Genomic DNA, 17,455 nt, shown 5'->3' on the forward strand with positions numbered 1-17,455 from the left:
AGATTGATTTATGCATATGATCATCTAATCGTTGAATTTTGGTTCACTGATTTCTTATTTGTGATTTAAGAAATTGGCTCAACCCCCAATTTGTTCAAGAATTTTGTTATTTCTGAGATTTTTTGCTCTTTAAGAAATCTTGTCTAAATTAGTCTCTCATAAGCTTGCTCGGTTAGGGAAGACTGTTGGGGAAATCTTGCTGAAAGATGCACCACCACACTGGTCACCTGATCTTTTTTGTGCCTAAAGTGGTAGCGTTGCAACACAGCCAGAATCATAAGGCCATAGCTCATATGGATCTAAAATTAAAGGTAAACCCAACCTAGTCTGATTCATTTGGGTTTGGGTTTGGGTTTGGGTTTTGGTCTGTTTTTCCAATCTTATTCACATGAAACTCAAATAAAACATAAATCCTGACCCAAATCCAAACCCGCCATTCATGTTGGGCACACCCTTCAAGATCGGGTTTGTTGAAGGTTTGAAGCCCCCCCTGAACTGACTACCCATTTACACCCCTTTGCTAATTTACATAAATTACCAACCAAATGATTATGCATAAGAAGAAGAGAGAGAGAGAGAGAGAGCCGAAAGTAATTCAACATTACCACTTATGAAGATCAACAAAATGTTGAACCCATGAACTGAACAAGAACAAAAGCCAAAACAAATAAAGAAAGCACAAGAGAAAAGAACATTAGACAGATAAAATGGGCTCACGCCGGAGCCGCTTGCCCAGATTGCGACAAAGGATAGGTAGCATCAGGAGGTAGTGGAAGATCACTAAGATGCATACGCAAGATCGCATAAACATCTACCAAGATTTTATGCACCAGGTTTTGAATGTTAACTCGAATATGACGAAAATGAGCATCGTTTCGCGCCATCCAAACAAACCACCAAGAAGTAAACAACCATGTCCGCTAGATGAACCTCCACCTCTTACTGCGCCTAATACAAACCGGCCCCAAAATCAGATCTAGTGCAAAGGACTCCTCCTTAACAAATACTTCTGGATGCCTCCAGGTCCTGCTAAAGATTTCCATAAATATTGGGCAAGACCAGAACAAGTGAAACGTAGATTCTTCTGCAGCTTGACAAAGCACGCACCAACTCGGGAGTTGAATGCCCCACTTCTTTAAATTACTATGGGTCTGGATCCTATAGTGCAAAATTAACCAAGCCAGGACTCGAGAACGGGGGGAAGGACCCTTCGCCCAAAGCACATCCTCGGACAACCAATCAGCCCCTGGCGGTAGCAACGATCTATAGACTTTTTTGGTAAGAAACTCTCCGCTTGGTGTCAATGCCCACTGCAACCACTGACCAAAATTTTCGGAGACCTCAAAATGGTCTCTAAAGCAGGCTAAAGCCCTCAACCACGATTTACGTAAGAGAGAGAGAGAGAGATAATGTGAACATCCAAGTCTTGGGAGTTGGGTTACAAGACAAATTGGTTGGAAGAAAAGTCATACAAATATAGGGCAACTCTGATAATTCTTGGACAATGTTTTTAAAAGTCTGATTATTGGTGGGATGAGTGGTTCTACTCAAAATAGGTCCATCGCTGATCCAAAAAAAAAAAAAAACTCAAAATAGGTCGAAGTATTTGGTTAGTTTTCTTTGGATGGTACTGTTCAATGTAAACTTAGACTTGCAGTTGTTCCAGCATAACTGCAGTAACATCTTTGAGTCACGTTTCCACAAACAATCTCCATTCACAGTTGAAGGCGATCCCCTCAACCCAGGGTTGATCAATTCTGTTATTAAGATGAACTACTAGGGGAAATGGCATTAAAAGAAAACTAGAAAAACGTTGGATTAAAAAATAAATAAAAGTTTCTTTTGAGGAAGAGAGGAGGAAATAATTCTTCTTTTCTAATGGCTAAGTATGGTTTTGGTTGGATGTCTTATGAATCTAATTTCATTTAATCTGTTTTGTAATAGATTTTCGGATCTGATTAGCTATTCTGGTCTGATTTCATTTATGGTGTTTTCATCCAAATCTGAAGCCAGACTTGGAACCGGACTTGATCCAAACAGTTTGCTAACAAATATATACATATCCAATTAGGGGAAATAGCTGATTGTAAATATCCAATAAAGGTTCTCTCCATCTGCATCTAAAATTGGCTCCAGATCCAGATAAAACTGCATGTGACCATATTGGATTTGTGAATGCTTACATTCGAACCCAGTCCACGCCATCTACATCTCCGGTAGGGCCATCAATGGGTCAGGTATGTACTAGGTCCTGACCAATGTAATATGCAGGTCAGGTTTGAGCTAAGATGTTTCTCAAACCCATCTCCACCTGAGCCCAAGTATTTTTCCGTATGTTTCTAAATAGTGTGTCTATGCGAGTGCGTGCACCATGCACACTCAGAAAACCCATCTGGCTCTGGTACTCGACCCCCATCTTGTTGGAAAGCAGTTTCCTTGTGTTTATGTTTGTGTGTGTGTGTGTGTGTGTGTGTGTGCGCGCGTGAGAGTGTGTGTGTGCACACTAAATGCTTTTAAATTTTATGTTGAGTTTGAAAGTCTACTTTCTCAACCCGACATAACTCGGACCTTGAACCCAAACCCAGCCACTTGTGATTTGGATGGGTTAAGGTCACCCTGATGGGTTGGGTATATGACCTGTTGATAGGGATGGCAGTGGACCGGGGTGGGGCTGGGGGCGGGGGACAAGGTCTCCACCCCCACCCCGTCTCAAAATCCTGCCCTTCATCCCCGCCTCCATCCCCAGTCCAAACGGAGCGAGGCGGGGTGGGGCCCGTTCTCCATCGATCCACTGCCATTCTTAAAGAAGGATCGGGGACAGAGACAGGGACAGGGCGGGGTGGGGAAAAGAGTAAGTCCATCTCTGTATGGGTTTTGATTTTAACCTCCATCCCTGTTTCATGTCCTCCATCCCCGGTCCAAACGAGGCGAGGCGGGGCAGGGCCCCATTTTTTCCCGGTCCACTGCCATCCCTACCTGTTGACAGCCTATGCAGATTAGGTGCAATCACATTGCACACTTTAGTTTGCCGTTGCACCTGATCTGCCCTCCATCTTTTGTTGGGCCCCACAGGACAAGCTGTCCCAGAGAGATGGAGTGAAGTCAGGTGCAGCGGCACACTGAAAGTGTGCAATGTGATTGCACCCCTCTTGACAGCCCTAGTCTAGTCTCTATCTGCCCCAGTTGGCCATCCCAATCTCAATAGTATTTGAGACTGGTCCAACACGGTTTCTACATCCTCAAGTTACAAGAGACTTGGTTTGGTTGTCATGATCATTGATCATTCATATTTTGAGGTTATTGTTATGATGTTGTGTAGGGTACCAATTTGTTAAAAAATCCATAAACTTAGGTTTAGCCGTTTAGGGGCTGTTTGGATGACAAGGGCAAGACCTGTTTTTTTTTTTGACAGAGAAAGCTGGGGTTAGGCAGATCCCTACCACTTATGCAACTATACCATAGGGATTCGAACTCTCAATGTCCCAACACAAGGTGTCGTGCACTAACTGCTCCTGCTACACAAGCGGAGACCCCCCATTGGTGGTAAGACCTGGTTTTCAGCAAACCTAGTTTGACAAAACCAGTCTTAAAAGTCTTAAAAAGCTGTTTGGGTGACAAAAACCTGGTTTTTAGGTATTTGGTCATACAAAATAAATAAATAGGGCCGGGCATTTTCCGGCCAGAATTCATTTATTCCGAACTAAAATTAAAAAAAAGAAAAGAAAAAAAAGGGCTGGCTGGCCTAAAATGGCCGGACAACAGTGAGGTGGAGAGAAGGGGCTTTGGGGGTGGAAAAGCCCTCCCCCGATAAGCCAAGTTTGAAAGTTTGGGGTGGGATTTTTTTTTCAACTTAACTGGGTTTCTGGGTTGTTCCTAAAACCCAGTTAAGTGAATCAGGTATTGGTGTCATCCTAACATACTAAAACCTTTTTTTTTTTTGCTCAAAAACCTGGTTTAGACCCAAAACCCAGTTTAAAACTAGGTTTGGGGTGTCATTCAAACGGAACCTTAGGTCATCAAGACAGAGATAGGGATGTGGAACACTTCGGATTTAGGTCTGACATTCAACCAAATCTGAGTCGTCTAATTTGATTTGATAACGATAGTAACATCTGATTAACAATTGGATACATATATTGTTTAAAGATTTTAACATTCCAATATGAATCCAGTTACTTGTAAAAGCCATCCCCTACTAGCTATTTAAACTAATTGGATCCAGATCCAAGTAGTAGTTTTTTCATCTAAATCTGAATGACCCGTATTTTGGATTATGTTGAATTTGGTGGTGTCTATATATCCAAATTAGGGATGTCAATGGGTCGGTTGTAACCCGACATCCGACCTGAATCAAAATCAGATTAGTCAAATTCAGTAGTCAAATCCGGATCTGATTAGAGTCTGAATTCGGGTTCAGTATTGAGTTTTTCATTGAAACCCAACTTGAATCTGATTAAAATCCGAATTCGACTAAAACCCGAGCCCTATTAAGTGTAAATATCGGGTTTAAAGCGAGTCGGATCCAGATTCAATTTTAACTTTTTCCATCCGACTCCAAATCCGACCTAGTGGAATCCGATTCGGTTTTATCTTTTCCATCTCAATCCGACCCGTTGACATCTCTAATCCAAATCCACCCCGTTTACATCCGTAGCTAATGATGGAGACCGAACTAAGAACTTGACTAGGGTTCTTTTTTCAATAATGATGAAAGGGCACGAGTTGGTAGAAGTTTTGTTTGCACTTTCCTTCTCACCTTCTTTCTTGAAAAATGCATTTGGTGACCATAGTGACAAAGTGCTATTTTGAAAATATCATTAAAAAGTGATGTTTAGAAATATTACGAAGAAAATGTAATATATTAGTCTCGGTTTTAAATGGCCAAAATATCATAATGTTATCGTGATGTTTATGTTATATCGGATATTTAAATGGGGCACATATTTATATATTTATTTATTTGTTTCTTCTTCCAAATATGTTTTTAATGTTTTCAATTATTTATTTTTATTGATATTTTGCCGATAAAAGCAAAAGGAAAATGAAACTTTGCAATTTGTCGCGAGAGTTTGGCTGCCGTTGTTTTGCCGTTTTAAACTGTTTTCACTATGCACCAACAGGGGCTCCGCTTGTCTGGCAGGAGAAGTTAGTGCACGTCACCTTGTGTTGGGACGTTGCAAGTTCGAATCCCAATGGTATATGGTTGTATAACTGGTAGGGGCCTGCCTAACCCCAGCTTTTTCTGTCGAGAAAAAAGTGTGAACTTTTTTATTTTGGAGCAAAAAACACAAAGTTAAATATACATTGTGAGAAATAACAAAGTGTGCTTTTCTAATTTGAATTTGAAAATTGAAAAGTAATCTTTTTAATTTCAACCATATATCACAAAATGTCATTGCTTTTTAATAGTGTTTTAGTTATTTCAATCCATTGAACACTGTAAAAATCAATATAAAAAGATTAGAGTTAAATCAACTAATATACACAAAGTCCGAAGCAGCAAACTAAATATTTCTGAAAATTTATTAAAAAATCTTGGTAGATTTATAATTGAAAAAAAATATATCAAAATAAAAACGTATATTATCATGGTACTCTGAAAACAAATTATTTGAACTTCTCGTGAGTTTACAGTCACCTTCACAATTTGTGAAATTGAAAATCTCCCCGATATTTGGGGCTATGGTCAAAAGTGTTCCAGCAAAAAAAAGGAAAGACAGAGAGGAAAAGCGTTCAACACACGCTCACAGTGCATTGACAATGAGTTGTCTGCTAGCTGGATTAGTTCATTTGCCCATGACAATCTGTTTTTCAATTTGTCTAAAAGAAGCAACAACGAAGCAGTGCACGTTCGAGGCGGGTCCCTTGGTTGCATATGTTCAAACTTCAAAGGCTCAGTTCTCAACCGAAACTCAGTTACTAGTTAAATTACAGATGGAAATCGAACTCATCATTGGCTCAGTGTAGCAAATTACAGAGGTGGTAGCACTCTGTTTGGCACACAAACAATCTTCTTTGTCGAAAAAAAAAACTTTACTTCACATAAAGATATAAAATTTCCGGAATCTTTCTTTGGATCATCAATCTAATTGCTCAAAATTTTCTGCAGTCCCCCTTTTGTTCTTATCGGTCCTCTTATTACTGTAATTGACCTTTACAATATGATTTGTCCTACTAATATGGAAATATACAAATTGTATATGACTAGACAGGTACTATAGTCATTGTCCTACTTCTAGGATGCTTACGTCAGTTATTCAATTATTAGCTACATGATTATAATATGTCATAATAAACAGTTCCTCCATCTCCCAAAATGGGACCAAAAGGAATAAAATAAATTACAATAAAAAAGATAGAAAACTGTACAGGCAGTTTTTGTGCATTGCAATACAAAAGAAATCACGCTAAACCCATCAACTGAATAATGTAAATGTAGCTAACATCCCCAGTTGTCTCAACCCCACATGACATGAAGTGATGAAACACACCAAATCAATAATTTAGCACTACCCACGATTCAGTGTTAGATTACATGAAAAAATGGCAAACAAAAAGAATGAATGAACATTAGTGCAAGGACAGGTTAGACTCTTGCAAAGACGGACTACAAAAGCCTTTGCAAACCACCTGCTTGAAAAATTACAGGACTGATTTCAGCATTTGGAGTTGCAGGCAATTCAGGGCACACTCTTCACACAGGCATTGGTGCATCTGCAATCATGTTGAGCAGTAGAATGACGATGCCATTAGTGAGTACTTGATTTTTGACAGAGGTCCACATTCGCGTGCAAGCTCGTCGATGTCTCGGACAATGTTAAACACTGCCTCTGGCTGCGCTAGGTTGAGTGCATTCTGTGACATCTTCCTCAGCTCTTCTGCTTCAGGGCCAAACCAACGGGCAACCAGATTGGCTGTTTCCTTTGGGCTTTTGGAGAAAACTCCTGCTCCGTTCTCAACAACATAGGGCACATTGCCGACTTCCTACAAGACACAGTAGGAGAAAATGAGAAGCCACATTGAAAGTTTCAGTTCTATAAAATGGAATTGCACAATCCAAGTTATCACTAAAATCAACTCATGTAGGACATTTGAAGTTCTCCACAAAGGAAAATATGCACTAGAAAGCACCCTCTTTAGCTCTATATTTCTGGAGTTCTACAGCATGACACCAGAACAATAAAATAAACTCATGTCAAGAAAATTCTATTTTGCTAGAAAGGAAAAAATGTACACTAAAGCATCCTCTTTAGCACAATGTTTATGAAGTTTTACAGTATTTGAACACAGCAACATTCCAAATACTTGACGCCAAATATACCATAGTATAAATAGTTTTTTAAGGAATTATATTGGACATTTGAGGGAAATAAGAATTACAAAAAATTCGTAGGAAATATGCAGGGACTGATTATTGGCAGTCTATGCATTAGAGGGGAACAAGACCGCAGTATCTATAAATAAAAATTTTCCCAACTTCTAACCAAATAAAGGTTTTAGCATTAATAATCACTTACCTGTCCAGGAATGAAATCATTGAGGATTATGGGTAGCCCTCGGATCAGAGATTCAGCAATGGTGCCAGGTCCAGCCTAAAATTTTCAGAATCAACATCACGAGCAGCATCAGATACATTTATCTAAAGACTAAATCACAAAATACTGAATCTGAGAAACAGAAACCAGGAACTACATTATTACCTTAGTGATAATGCAATCACAAGCTGCCATCCATTTCTCCATTTGTTTCTCAAAGCCCCTTATCTACAAGAAAAGGTAGAAGCTACATTTGTTACCAAGATAAATCCAAGGACCTCCATACACAACACTTCAGTCATAAACACAGAACGAAGAAATAAAGCGGGTTACCTTTACTGGGACCTTCCATTCAATTGAGTTTAGTGCAGAGGCAAGAACTTGATTCCGTCCGCAAATTATGACGATCTGTCCTATGGGCTTGCCAAGGGATTCATCATACAGAGCTTCCCCAAGCGCCTTTGCAGTTTTCTTGACTGGACCCATACCCTCCCCACCTCCCATCAACAATACTGCAGGTAGTTGCTGGTCCATTTCTAGTTCTACTCTTATCTTGTCCTGCATAGAGATGGTTGATAAGATTATAAGTCATAGGTTTGAAAATGACATATTTTGAGTTTAGCTGCATGAAGAGCACCACAAACCTTGGAGAAAACTGCTTGACAGAAGGACGGGCGAACAGGCAGGCCAAAAACACGGACCTGAGAAGACTCCAGACCATCTAACATGGCCCTCTTCGAAACCTCCTCTGATGGGCAATAGCATCTTGTAACACCAGGATGAAACCTGAATCACATCATGCACCCAAAAGATTTATTGGTTAAAATTTGAATTCGACACAGAAGTTTGTACTAACTTGCTTCCTGCAGTAGACACTAGTTCACATGTAAAAAACAGTTCACGATTTGAACTCCTTAGAGATACCAACCATGTGGGGTGACAGGTGTTGAGATCTGTAATTACTGTAACAAAAACCACTTTCTTATGAAGACCCTGCCATTTGAGCACCCAAAGAGGAATATGTTGCATAAGAGGGTGAACGCTGATGATAATATCTGGCTTGTACTTCATTAGACCAGCCTCCACCTTTCTATTCACACAAACAACTTAGATTAGAGGGAGGACATCGCACTATCCTATTTTAAAATGAGAAAAAAGATTTCTTGTATCATACTGAATAAGTCAGAGCAAGGTTGTAAGTATGGTATTGTTACCTGTATCGGTAGGGCCCAAAATAAGATATGTATCGTATCATATTGTAAAAAATCATATTTTTTTAATACAAATTTTCAAAAATTTCCAAAAAATCATGAAAAAACAGAAAAAACTAGCAAAATTTCTTAAAGAAATCATAACACATGAAACAATGATGAATTGTACAAAATACAACCACAAAATCATATCAAGCATTTAGGTATTTATGAGTTGCATAATACATCATCAAACATCAACTATCTCACAAGAACAATGTAAAATATTAAATATCTTGCAATTAAGAACATGCCACAAGACTCATACTTTCATATTACATAGACAAAAATATTATGGCAATAGTTGCATTTGATTTTCAATCAGTTTTTACTCATTACTTGAGTGTCTTATGCAGCAAGGGAACCGAAGCCTTCACGTAATGGGTGCCGACGTCGAAATTCGTTGGTGCAGTGAGGGAATCGACGTTGTCCCATTAATGGACTGACGTTGGGCTGCTCCTTCCAATACACGATCGTGCAACACACAATGACCCAATGGCAACATTGAAACAAAGACTCGGATCAATTTGATTCGATCAGCAGTTATTATAAGATTGGAAATGATTACAATGAAAAGTAAACAAATAACTAGCAAATGAACAAATGAGGCTGGAATGAAAGGAAAAAAAAAACTCAATAAATGAAAGTTGCGGCTGAATGAGACCAAAAAAAAGAAAGCTCAGAAAATTCCAATATCCCCCACGCAACCCTAGAATAGGGTATTTAAAAGGGATCAACTAGATCCGGACCTGTGCTCGTCTGGAGTAGGTATGAAGGGGTACATCATCCCTGTGTCTTGGTACCATGATCTGGGTCGGATCCACTACGCGGGTCCGATCTTTGATCCCATCGTGCAGGTCCGGTCCCCTGCCTGAGTCAGGTTGTATGGATCTGGGTCGATCCTGCTCTGCATCAGTGTCTCATTGCCATGACGGATCATCTGATGCCATCTTTGTTGGAGTGTAGATCCTGATTTCTATCTTGATATAAATCTTTAATTTTCGCAGATCCAACTTTGCGGTAAGTTGGTAGGGAGTTGTAGGAGAGCAGTGCCCCTCGAGGCAGAAATTTTTTGGAGGGTAACTTTGTAATTTTACTTATAATAAATATTTTTTGTCTTACCTTATTTCCTTGAGTGAAAAATGATGGAAATGCATTTTTACTTTAGCAAACCGCAAAAGCACTCTCCCTTGCACACATATCGACCCCCAAATCGCTTTCAAGAGTCCTAGGGTGGGTGAATACCTCTCTAATGGCTTTTACACAGATGGATATCTCTCTAATGGCTTTTACACAAATGAGAAAGTCAACCCTCAAGAGGTCTTTAAAACCCAAAACTGAAAAATTATGATTCAACCATTTTTTAAGTATACTAACCCTATATCGTATGATATGGCCCTATATCATACGATACATATGATACAACAACGATGCACACTTGTATCATGATACGAGTGCGTATCGTAGCGTTATTCCTTATAATAAGGATACATATTGTACTGTATCATACAATACGATACATACAACATTGACTCAAAGTGCAACTTAATGGTATAAATTATAAAGAAAAAAAGATAAGAATTATTATCAAAACCATTCCTTAGTTATACCAGATCTGGTACCTGAATCCAAATTCTTCAACAAGAGGAGTCTAGAAGGTCGGTCTCACAAAGAAGACCCAGCTCTCAAGGAGTCCAAGAAATCAAGACTCCTCGAAAAGGCGGATCAAGAAGGAGATGCCCCTCAAAAATCGAGTCCCATTGGGACTTGTGAATTGAAGGAAGTCCTCTAAGGAGTCCTCCAAAACGTGAGTCCTTGTTTACATGTTATTTTAAGAGCCATTATTCATGGCAATTGTTGTAAGCTATAATAAAATAGATCAATAGAGGACGACCTCACCAAGTGAATGTTGTGGTGAGGCTTACTGTAGATATAGGATCAATCCGAACCGAACCACATAAAATCGTGTGTTATTGTGGGTTTTTGTTTTGTGTGATTTGCATCATAATATGCTCGTTTATGGTATCAGAGCTACCACTTGGGCGTGCTGGCATCCTCAACATCGTCAAGCATGATCACGTCTCCAAGCATGGGTGCAAAGCTAAGTTCTCCTTTTCCCGCTCCAACTACTTTGCAACACTTTCTAGGCGCCAAGTTGTATACAGACAACTATTAGTTGTGGGAAACTCAATTCATCCCACTATTGATTTCATATGAGTTGTATGGATTCATTGACGGATCAAAATCATGCCCAGACAAGTTTATCATGCAAGATGAAAAACAAATTCTGAATCCTGAATTTGTTAAGTGGCAATGCCAAAACCAACTTCTTCTTAGCTAGCTTATTTCCTCCTCAACCGAGCCTATTCACACGCAAGTCATTGGTTTGAAAACCTCACTTGAGGTATGGGAAACATTGAAAGAGACCTATGTTGCCCAGTCATGATCACGAGTATTGCAGTTAAAAGATCAACTGCACACTCTCAAAAAATGAGAGAACACTATTGATGAACTATTCCAAAAAACCAAGTCTATCACCCACCAACTGACTATGGCAGGCAAACCTGTGTTAGATGAAGATATTGTTTTATTCATTTTGTGGGCTCTCCCCGCTGAGTATGCAGCCTTTAGGGTCTCCATATTCACTTGCTCAAACCCTATCTCTATAAATCAATTGCACAACTTACTTCTGACAAAAAGAAGCACATATAGTAGAATCGACTACTGTTAATCATGATATCACCCTAGAAGAAAATTTTAATCAGCGGTCCAACAATAATAATTTTGGTCGAGGATGTGGTAGAGATTTTTAGCAAGGAGCTCATTTTAGAGGTAGAGGTCATGGGTGTCAAGGTGGTCGAACCTACAATTAACAGAACAATCAGTGGGTGAACTGCTAGTATTGTGAAAAGTTCGACCACACAGCCCGCTATGGTCATCTTCTTCAGAGAGAAAACCCATCAGCAGATTTATCGCCCATGACCTACCAAGCATCCACATCCAATTATTCATGTGAAGGTCGGTTTCCAAACTGACGCTTCTTATCACATGATGCCAAATTTGAATTCTCTATCTCTTCATTCTGACTACCAAGGCAGTGAGTGACACTGTCAAAGTTGGTAATGGGACAAGTTTGCTTATTTCTCATATTGGTGAATCTATATTATCTAATGCTGAAACAAAATTTGCTTTACGAGATATTCTCCATGTGCCTCAAATTATAAAGCAATTGTTATATGTTCAAAGGTTTACTCATGATAACAATGTTATTTTTTAGTTTCACTTGTCTTATTGTTGTACTAAGGATTCAGAAACGAGGAAAGAAATACTTTGAAGAACGACCAAGAATAGATTGTACCATGTCCACCTCAATCCCAGTAAGGAGGAGGCTCACGTAGGAGAGCGAACAACTACATCACAGTGGCACTATTGGTGGGGCCACCCAGCATTGGGAATTTGAGAATCGTCTTACATGTTATTTCCAAATTTAGCTTACCTATCTTTAATTGAGTTGAGTCCAAGGTGTGTGATGTTTTCCAAAGAGGAAAACACCATAAACTTCCCTTTACTGATAGTTTGCATGAGATTTCTAAACCTTTAGATTTATACCTAATCTTAGCCACAAATCTCATCTTGAAATCATGTTTAAGAAACAATCAAATTATAACTTTCTCAAAGTGTTCTGATGTGCCTATTACCCTTATCTCAAACCTTACCGACATCACAAATTAGATTATAAGTCCTCCCGTCATATCTTTCAAGGTTATAGTTCCAGTCATCATGGTTACTTGTGTCTTAACCCAATAAACCAAAAGGTCATTGTATCTCGTCACGTAGTGTTTGACGAAGAGTCATTTTCCTTTAAAAGCAAGAAGCCTTCTCAAAATAGTCAGGCACCTTATCCAAACCTTGCACCAATAGTCATTGCAGCTCTTCCTTCCCTCACTTCCATGGCCTCCCCATCTACCTCTTCTTCACTAGATGAGTCTCCCACTTCATCGCCCATAGTTGAGCCTACTCCCATTGTGGACGATGGCATCTCTACCTTATCTCTACCCGTTCCACCCTCTCCTCCGTCTCCTTCCCCACCCCTCAACGTACTCATCATATGATCATTCGTGCCCAAGATGGAACGCTTAAACAAAAACTTTTAGAGGCCACAAAAATATTTGTTACCCATTGATCTCCTCTCAAAATTGTTTACCAACATTGAGTCCACTTCCTTTAAACAAGCTCAATCCGAAGTCCATTGGCGTGCAAGCTGAGTTTTCGACCGTGATCCATAATGCAACGTGGACTCTTGATCCTCCTGACCCATCACAAAATCTTATTGGATGAAAGTGGATTTATCGCATTAAACGGAAAGTTGATGGTTCTCTTGATCGATGTAAAGTTCACCTTGTTGCTAAAGGCTTTCATTAGGAAGAAGGCATTAATTACCTTGAAATGCTCAATCTTGTAGTCAAACCTCCCACCATACGAGTAGCACTCTCTGTAAATCTGGGTCAACAGTGGCCTATTCACTAGCTTGATGTTCACAGTGCTTTCCTACATGGGTCAATTGATGAAGACATTTATATGGAACAACCTCCTAGGTTTAAGGATACCCGCTTTCCTCACTATGTATGCAATCTCAATTGATCTCTCTATGGGCATAAACAGGCTCCTCGGGCATGGTACCAACATCTCAGTAATACTCTGTTGGCTAATGGTTTTAGAGAATCACGGACAAATGCTTCCTTATTTATTTTGCGCATAGCAAATTTAACTGCTTATATCTTGGTGCATGATGATATTCTTGTCATTGGTAGTTCTCCTTTTGTTCAAAATCTCATTTGCAGACTTAGTCTAAGTTTTACATTGAAAGATCTCGGTCCTCTACATTATTTTTTGAGCATTGAAGTTGTCCACCGTCAAGATGGTCACTTACTCTCACAAAGGAAATATGTGCTTGACATTATACATCGGACGTGTATACTTGGTGCCAAGCCAATCAGTACTCCTATGTCTTCTTTGGTATGGTTAACCTCTTAAGAGATTTCCTTTCACAATCCGACTCTTTATCGCAGTGTGGTGGGTGTCCTGCAGCATGTGACTCTCACTCATCCTGATCTCGCTCTCCCGGTTAATCGGGTTTACCAATACATGCATCATCCCACAGTTAATCACTGGGTCGTTGTGAAGTGCATCCTTCGTTATCTCAAAGAGATTGTTCATTATGGGATACTAATTTGTCCATCTAAATTAGCCTCTCTCATAGTTTTTTTGGATGCCGATTAGGTTGGTTCTCCCGACGATAGAAAATCTACGTCCGGCTACGTCGTATTCCTTGGTCCCAATGTCATCTCTTGGAGCTCCAAAAAGCAGTATGTTGTGGCCCGCTCCAGCACCGAAGCAGAATATCGGGTTGTAGCCAATGCTACCACCGAAATTGCATGGGTTCACGCGCTATTCCGAAAGCATGGTATCTCGGTTCACTCGCCACCTACTCTATGGTGTGATAACGCGTCCGCAACGTACCTTGCAGCCAATCCCATCCTCCATAGTTGGAGCAAGCACATCGAAATTGATGTGCACTTTGTTCAGGACCATGTTGCCAAAGGACGTCTTCGTGTATCTCACATCCCTTCGTCGGATCAACTAGCATACATCCTTACCAAACCGCTACCTGCTCCACGTTTTCAGTTTATGCAGTCCAAACTCAATGTTTTTCCAGGCTCCTTGCGTTTGCGGGGGATGTTAGAGTACCAGATCCAATACCAAACTCGGTACCCGGATCCAGATCCATCAACAAGAGGAGTCCAGAAGGTCGGTCTCACAAAAAAGACCCAGCTCTCAAGGAGTTCAAGAAATCAAGACTCCTCAAGAAGGTGGATCAAGAAGGAGACGCCCCTCTGAAACCAAGTCCCACTGGGACCCTTGTGAATCAAAGGAAGTCCTCTAAGGACTCCTCCCAAACGTGAGTCCTTGTTCACGTGTTATTTTAAGAGCAATTATTCATGGCAACTGTTGTAAGCTATTATAAAAGAGATCAATAGAGGACGCCCTCATCAAGTGAGTGTTGTGGTGAGGCTTACTGTAGATATAGGATCAATCAGAACCGAACCACGTAAAATCGTGTGTTATTGTGGGCTTTTGTTTTGTGTGATTTGCATCATAATATGCTCGTTTACAGAGCACATAAAACATGGCAAGCCAGTTGTTAAACAACAGGACACATATCTTCTTCATATGCCTTTATACATGCCAAAAAATTAAGACCGTATGAAACATGACTATCAGCAGAGATAGGATTTTCTCAGCTTGGGAAACCAAGGAGACATACTTGGCATAAATTGCAGATAGTGTGGCAAGATAGAGGCAGTGAACCCAGCGAGGCGAGGTGCCATGGAATGCGACCTTCCAGAGCTGCACATGCTTCACCATGAACTTGTATGATCTCTCCATGTCGTTTAATGGCCAACCGGTGTGATCCTTCCAGACATCCTTCACAAACACCTAACATCCCAGACCATGTAAATGAAAAACCATCAAACCTTTAAAAACACTACAGATCCAAAAAACAAAACAAAACCAAACTCATAAAAACTGAAATGGGAAATTTGACAACTGTGAAACCCATAAGGAAAAGATACTCAGAACATAAAATTCAAAGATCATGGTTATTAAAAATTAAAACGACCCAAAATATTCGGAAAACCAGACAATTTATTTGGAAAAGCTTCCGAATTATGCAGCAAATAGAAACAAGAGTAATAATACAAAAAACCTCACGGTGAAAAAACTAACAAAGATCTAGAAAAAAAAAACGACCTTACTGAAACAAAAAATATATAGTAAATTCGAATCAAATTAGTCAGAAAAGATTTAAAAACAAACAGAAACAGAACGAGAACAAGAAGAAAATGAAACAGGCACATTTAAGTTAAATTTTCACCAAACAGATCATACCCATCAGACTAAAAGGCAACGCCTAGAATCAGATAAGCAAAAAACTAACACCAATCATATTCCTAGCAAGATCCATTCAGAAAAAGGGGATCACCTGAGAACCCCGAGTAGAACAGAAAAAAGAAAAAGAAAAAGGACCACCATCATAAAACTAACCCATCTACTAAATCCTCCAAAACAAAACAGATTTACCTTGTATTCATCCCCGAATTCCAACTCGAAGGCGTCCTTGATCGCCTCCGCCGATGCCCTGTGGCCGCCTCCGGTGTCGCTCATGAGGATGAGAACGTTCTTGGTGCGCTGGGCGCCGATCTGCACCATCTCCATGTCGTTGTCGTTGTCGTCGTCATGGGAGGAGGAAGAAGAGGGCGAGGAGGGGGAAGAGGAGCACCTGTTGTGGTGGTCATGGCCGAGCACGCTCTCGAACGCCGTATCCCTCACGGACATCACCATCTCCTCTCCGGCAGGGAAGGCGCGCAGCAAACTCTCCGGAAAATGTTTTCCAACGCCCCTTCGTCCTCGCCCCGCCTCCTCCGTTCCACCACAGCGTGGAAGGGTCGGTGACAGAAGGAGCCTTTTGAAGTCAAAGGAAAGGCATAATGGGCCCTACGTGGCGTCCCACGTGGACCACCTGGCCAATAGGGATTTGCGAAGGAATGGGCATTGCTCCCGTAAATTTCGTCTGTTAGATTCGAATTTTACGTCGGAATGTTCCAGTTGGGAGATCCGCATCTTAGCTCTGGTGAGGTCATGATACTGAATACCGGTTCAACCAGTTATTATATCACATGGACACGATAAATTAGACACGGGACACTTTATTCTAGTAAAATTTTCCGACACGACCCGGCGGTAAATTGAAGTTAGTCATGGTGACACTTGAGAGTGAATTCTGGAGTTTTCTATGTAAATGTTCTTGCCTTATAGGATCTGCATATGAGTTGCACTATGCATCATAATTTGACCCAGTTTAAGAATGGATCTAGGCATCATTATCCGTGCAACCGGTTGTGAAGGAGTTGAGTTAGAAGACGGATCCAACTCTGTTGGTGCACGGGTGTGTCCATAGCATTCAGAGGTGTGCCACATAAGGCAGGGTGGTCTTGGGTGTGTTCATAGCATTCAGAAGTAGGCCACATAAGGCAAGGGTTTTTCATTATTTAAAAAAAAAAAGAAAAAAAAAACGTCATTATCCTTTGACAGCATTGTCATGTCTCATGAAAATGAAATTTACATCCTTGATGGCTTCATTTTTTACTCCTGGGAGTACTAAATCCAGGAATCAGACACTCAAGCTACCTAAAATGCAACATGCTTCATTTGTCAATCTGCATTTTCTTTTTCTTTTCTTTTTTCTCTGTTAACTGTTTTTTTATTTATAAAAATGACTAAATTACATAGAGAAATGGGTTTTTTTTTTGTTTTATAAAGCTGGGGTTAGGCAGATCTCTACCAATTATACAACCATACCATTTGGGGTTCGAACTTGCAACGTCCCAACACAAGGTGGCCTGCACTAACTGCAGACAAGTGGAGCCAACGTTGGTACAAAGAGCAATGGATTTTTGTTTTGTATTTTTGGTTTAATGATTTTTTTTAGCAAAGTCACTGATGATTATATGCTTTTTAAAAGAAAATAGCTACCATTTTTAACACTAAGGTTGCATTTGATCGACACAGATCTTTGAGAAGATCTGCGGACATAATGATCAAGGTGTG

At 40.1% G+C, this 17,455-nt stretch overlaps 1 protein-coding gene across 1 annotated transcript; it reads right to left on the minus strand.

Moving 5' to 3' along the window:
* Positions 1–6,400: 6,400 nt before the first annotated feature.
* On the minus strand, positions 6,401–16,914 carry LOC149835344 (putative monogalactosyldiacylglycerol synthase 3, chloroplastic). The gene is made up of 8 exons (XM_090008415.1): positions 15,929–16,914; positions 15,111–15,283; positions 8,464–8,625; positions 8,180–8,321; positions 7,869–8,093; positions 7,701–7,763; positions 7,518–7,592; positions 6,401–6,984 (listed from the first exon to the last, which is right to left on the minus strand). Exons 1-8 carry the CDS (start codon positions 16,187–16,189, stop codon positions 6,721–6,723), a joined length of 1,365 nt encoding a protein of 454 aa, XP_089864541.1. The 5' UTR covers positions 16,190–16,914; the 3' UTR covers positions 6,401–6,720.
* Between the last annotated feature and the right edge of the window lie 541 nt (positions 16,915–17,455).

This window comes from Nuphar pumila, chromosome 6, assembly GCF_984573655.1.
Source record: "Nuphar pumila chromosome 6, dmNupPumi1.hap1.1, whole genome shotgun sequence".
NCBI lineage: Eukaryota > Viridiplantae > Streptophyta > Magnoliopsida > Nymphaeales > Nymphaeaceae > Nuphar > Nuphar pumila.

Excerpts from the sequence above, each read along its gene's own strand:
- LOC149835344 (XM_090008415.1), bottom strand. The coding sequence starts at position 16,189 with ATGGTGATGTCCGTGAGGGATACGGCGTTCGAGAGCGTGCTCGGCCAT. Across the intron at positions 15,284-15,928 it reads AATTCGGGGATGAATACAAG|GTGTTTGTGAAGGATGTCTG; the intron begins GTAAATCTGTTT and ends CTGGGATGTTAG. Across the intron at positions 8,094-8,179 it reads GTCAAGCAGTTTTCTCCAAG|GACAAGATAAGAGTAGAACT; the intron begins GTTTGTGGTGCT and ends ATCTCTATGCAG.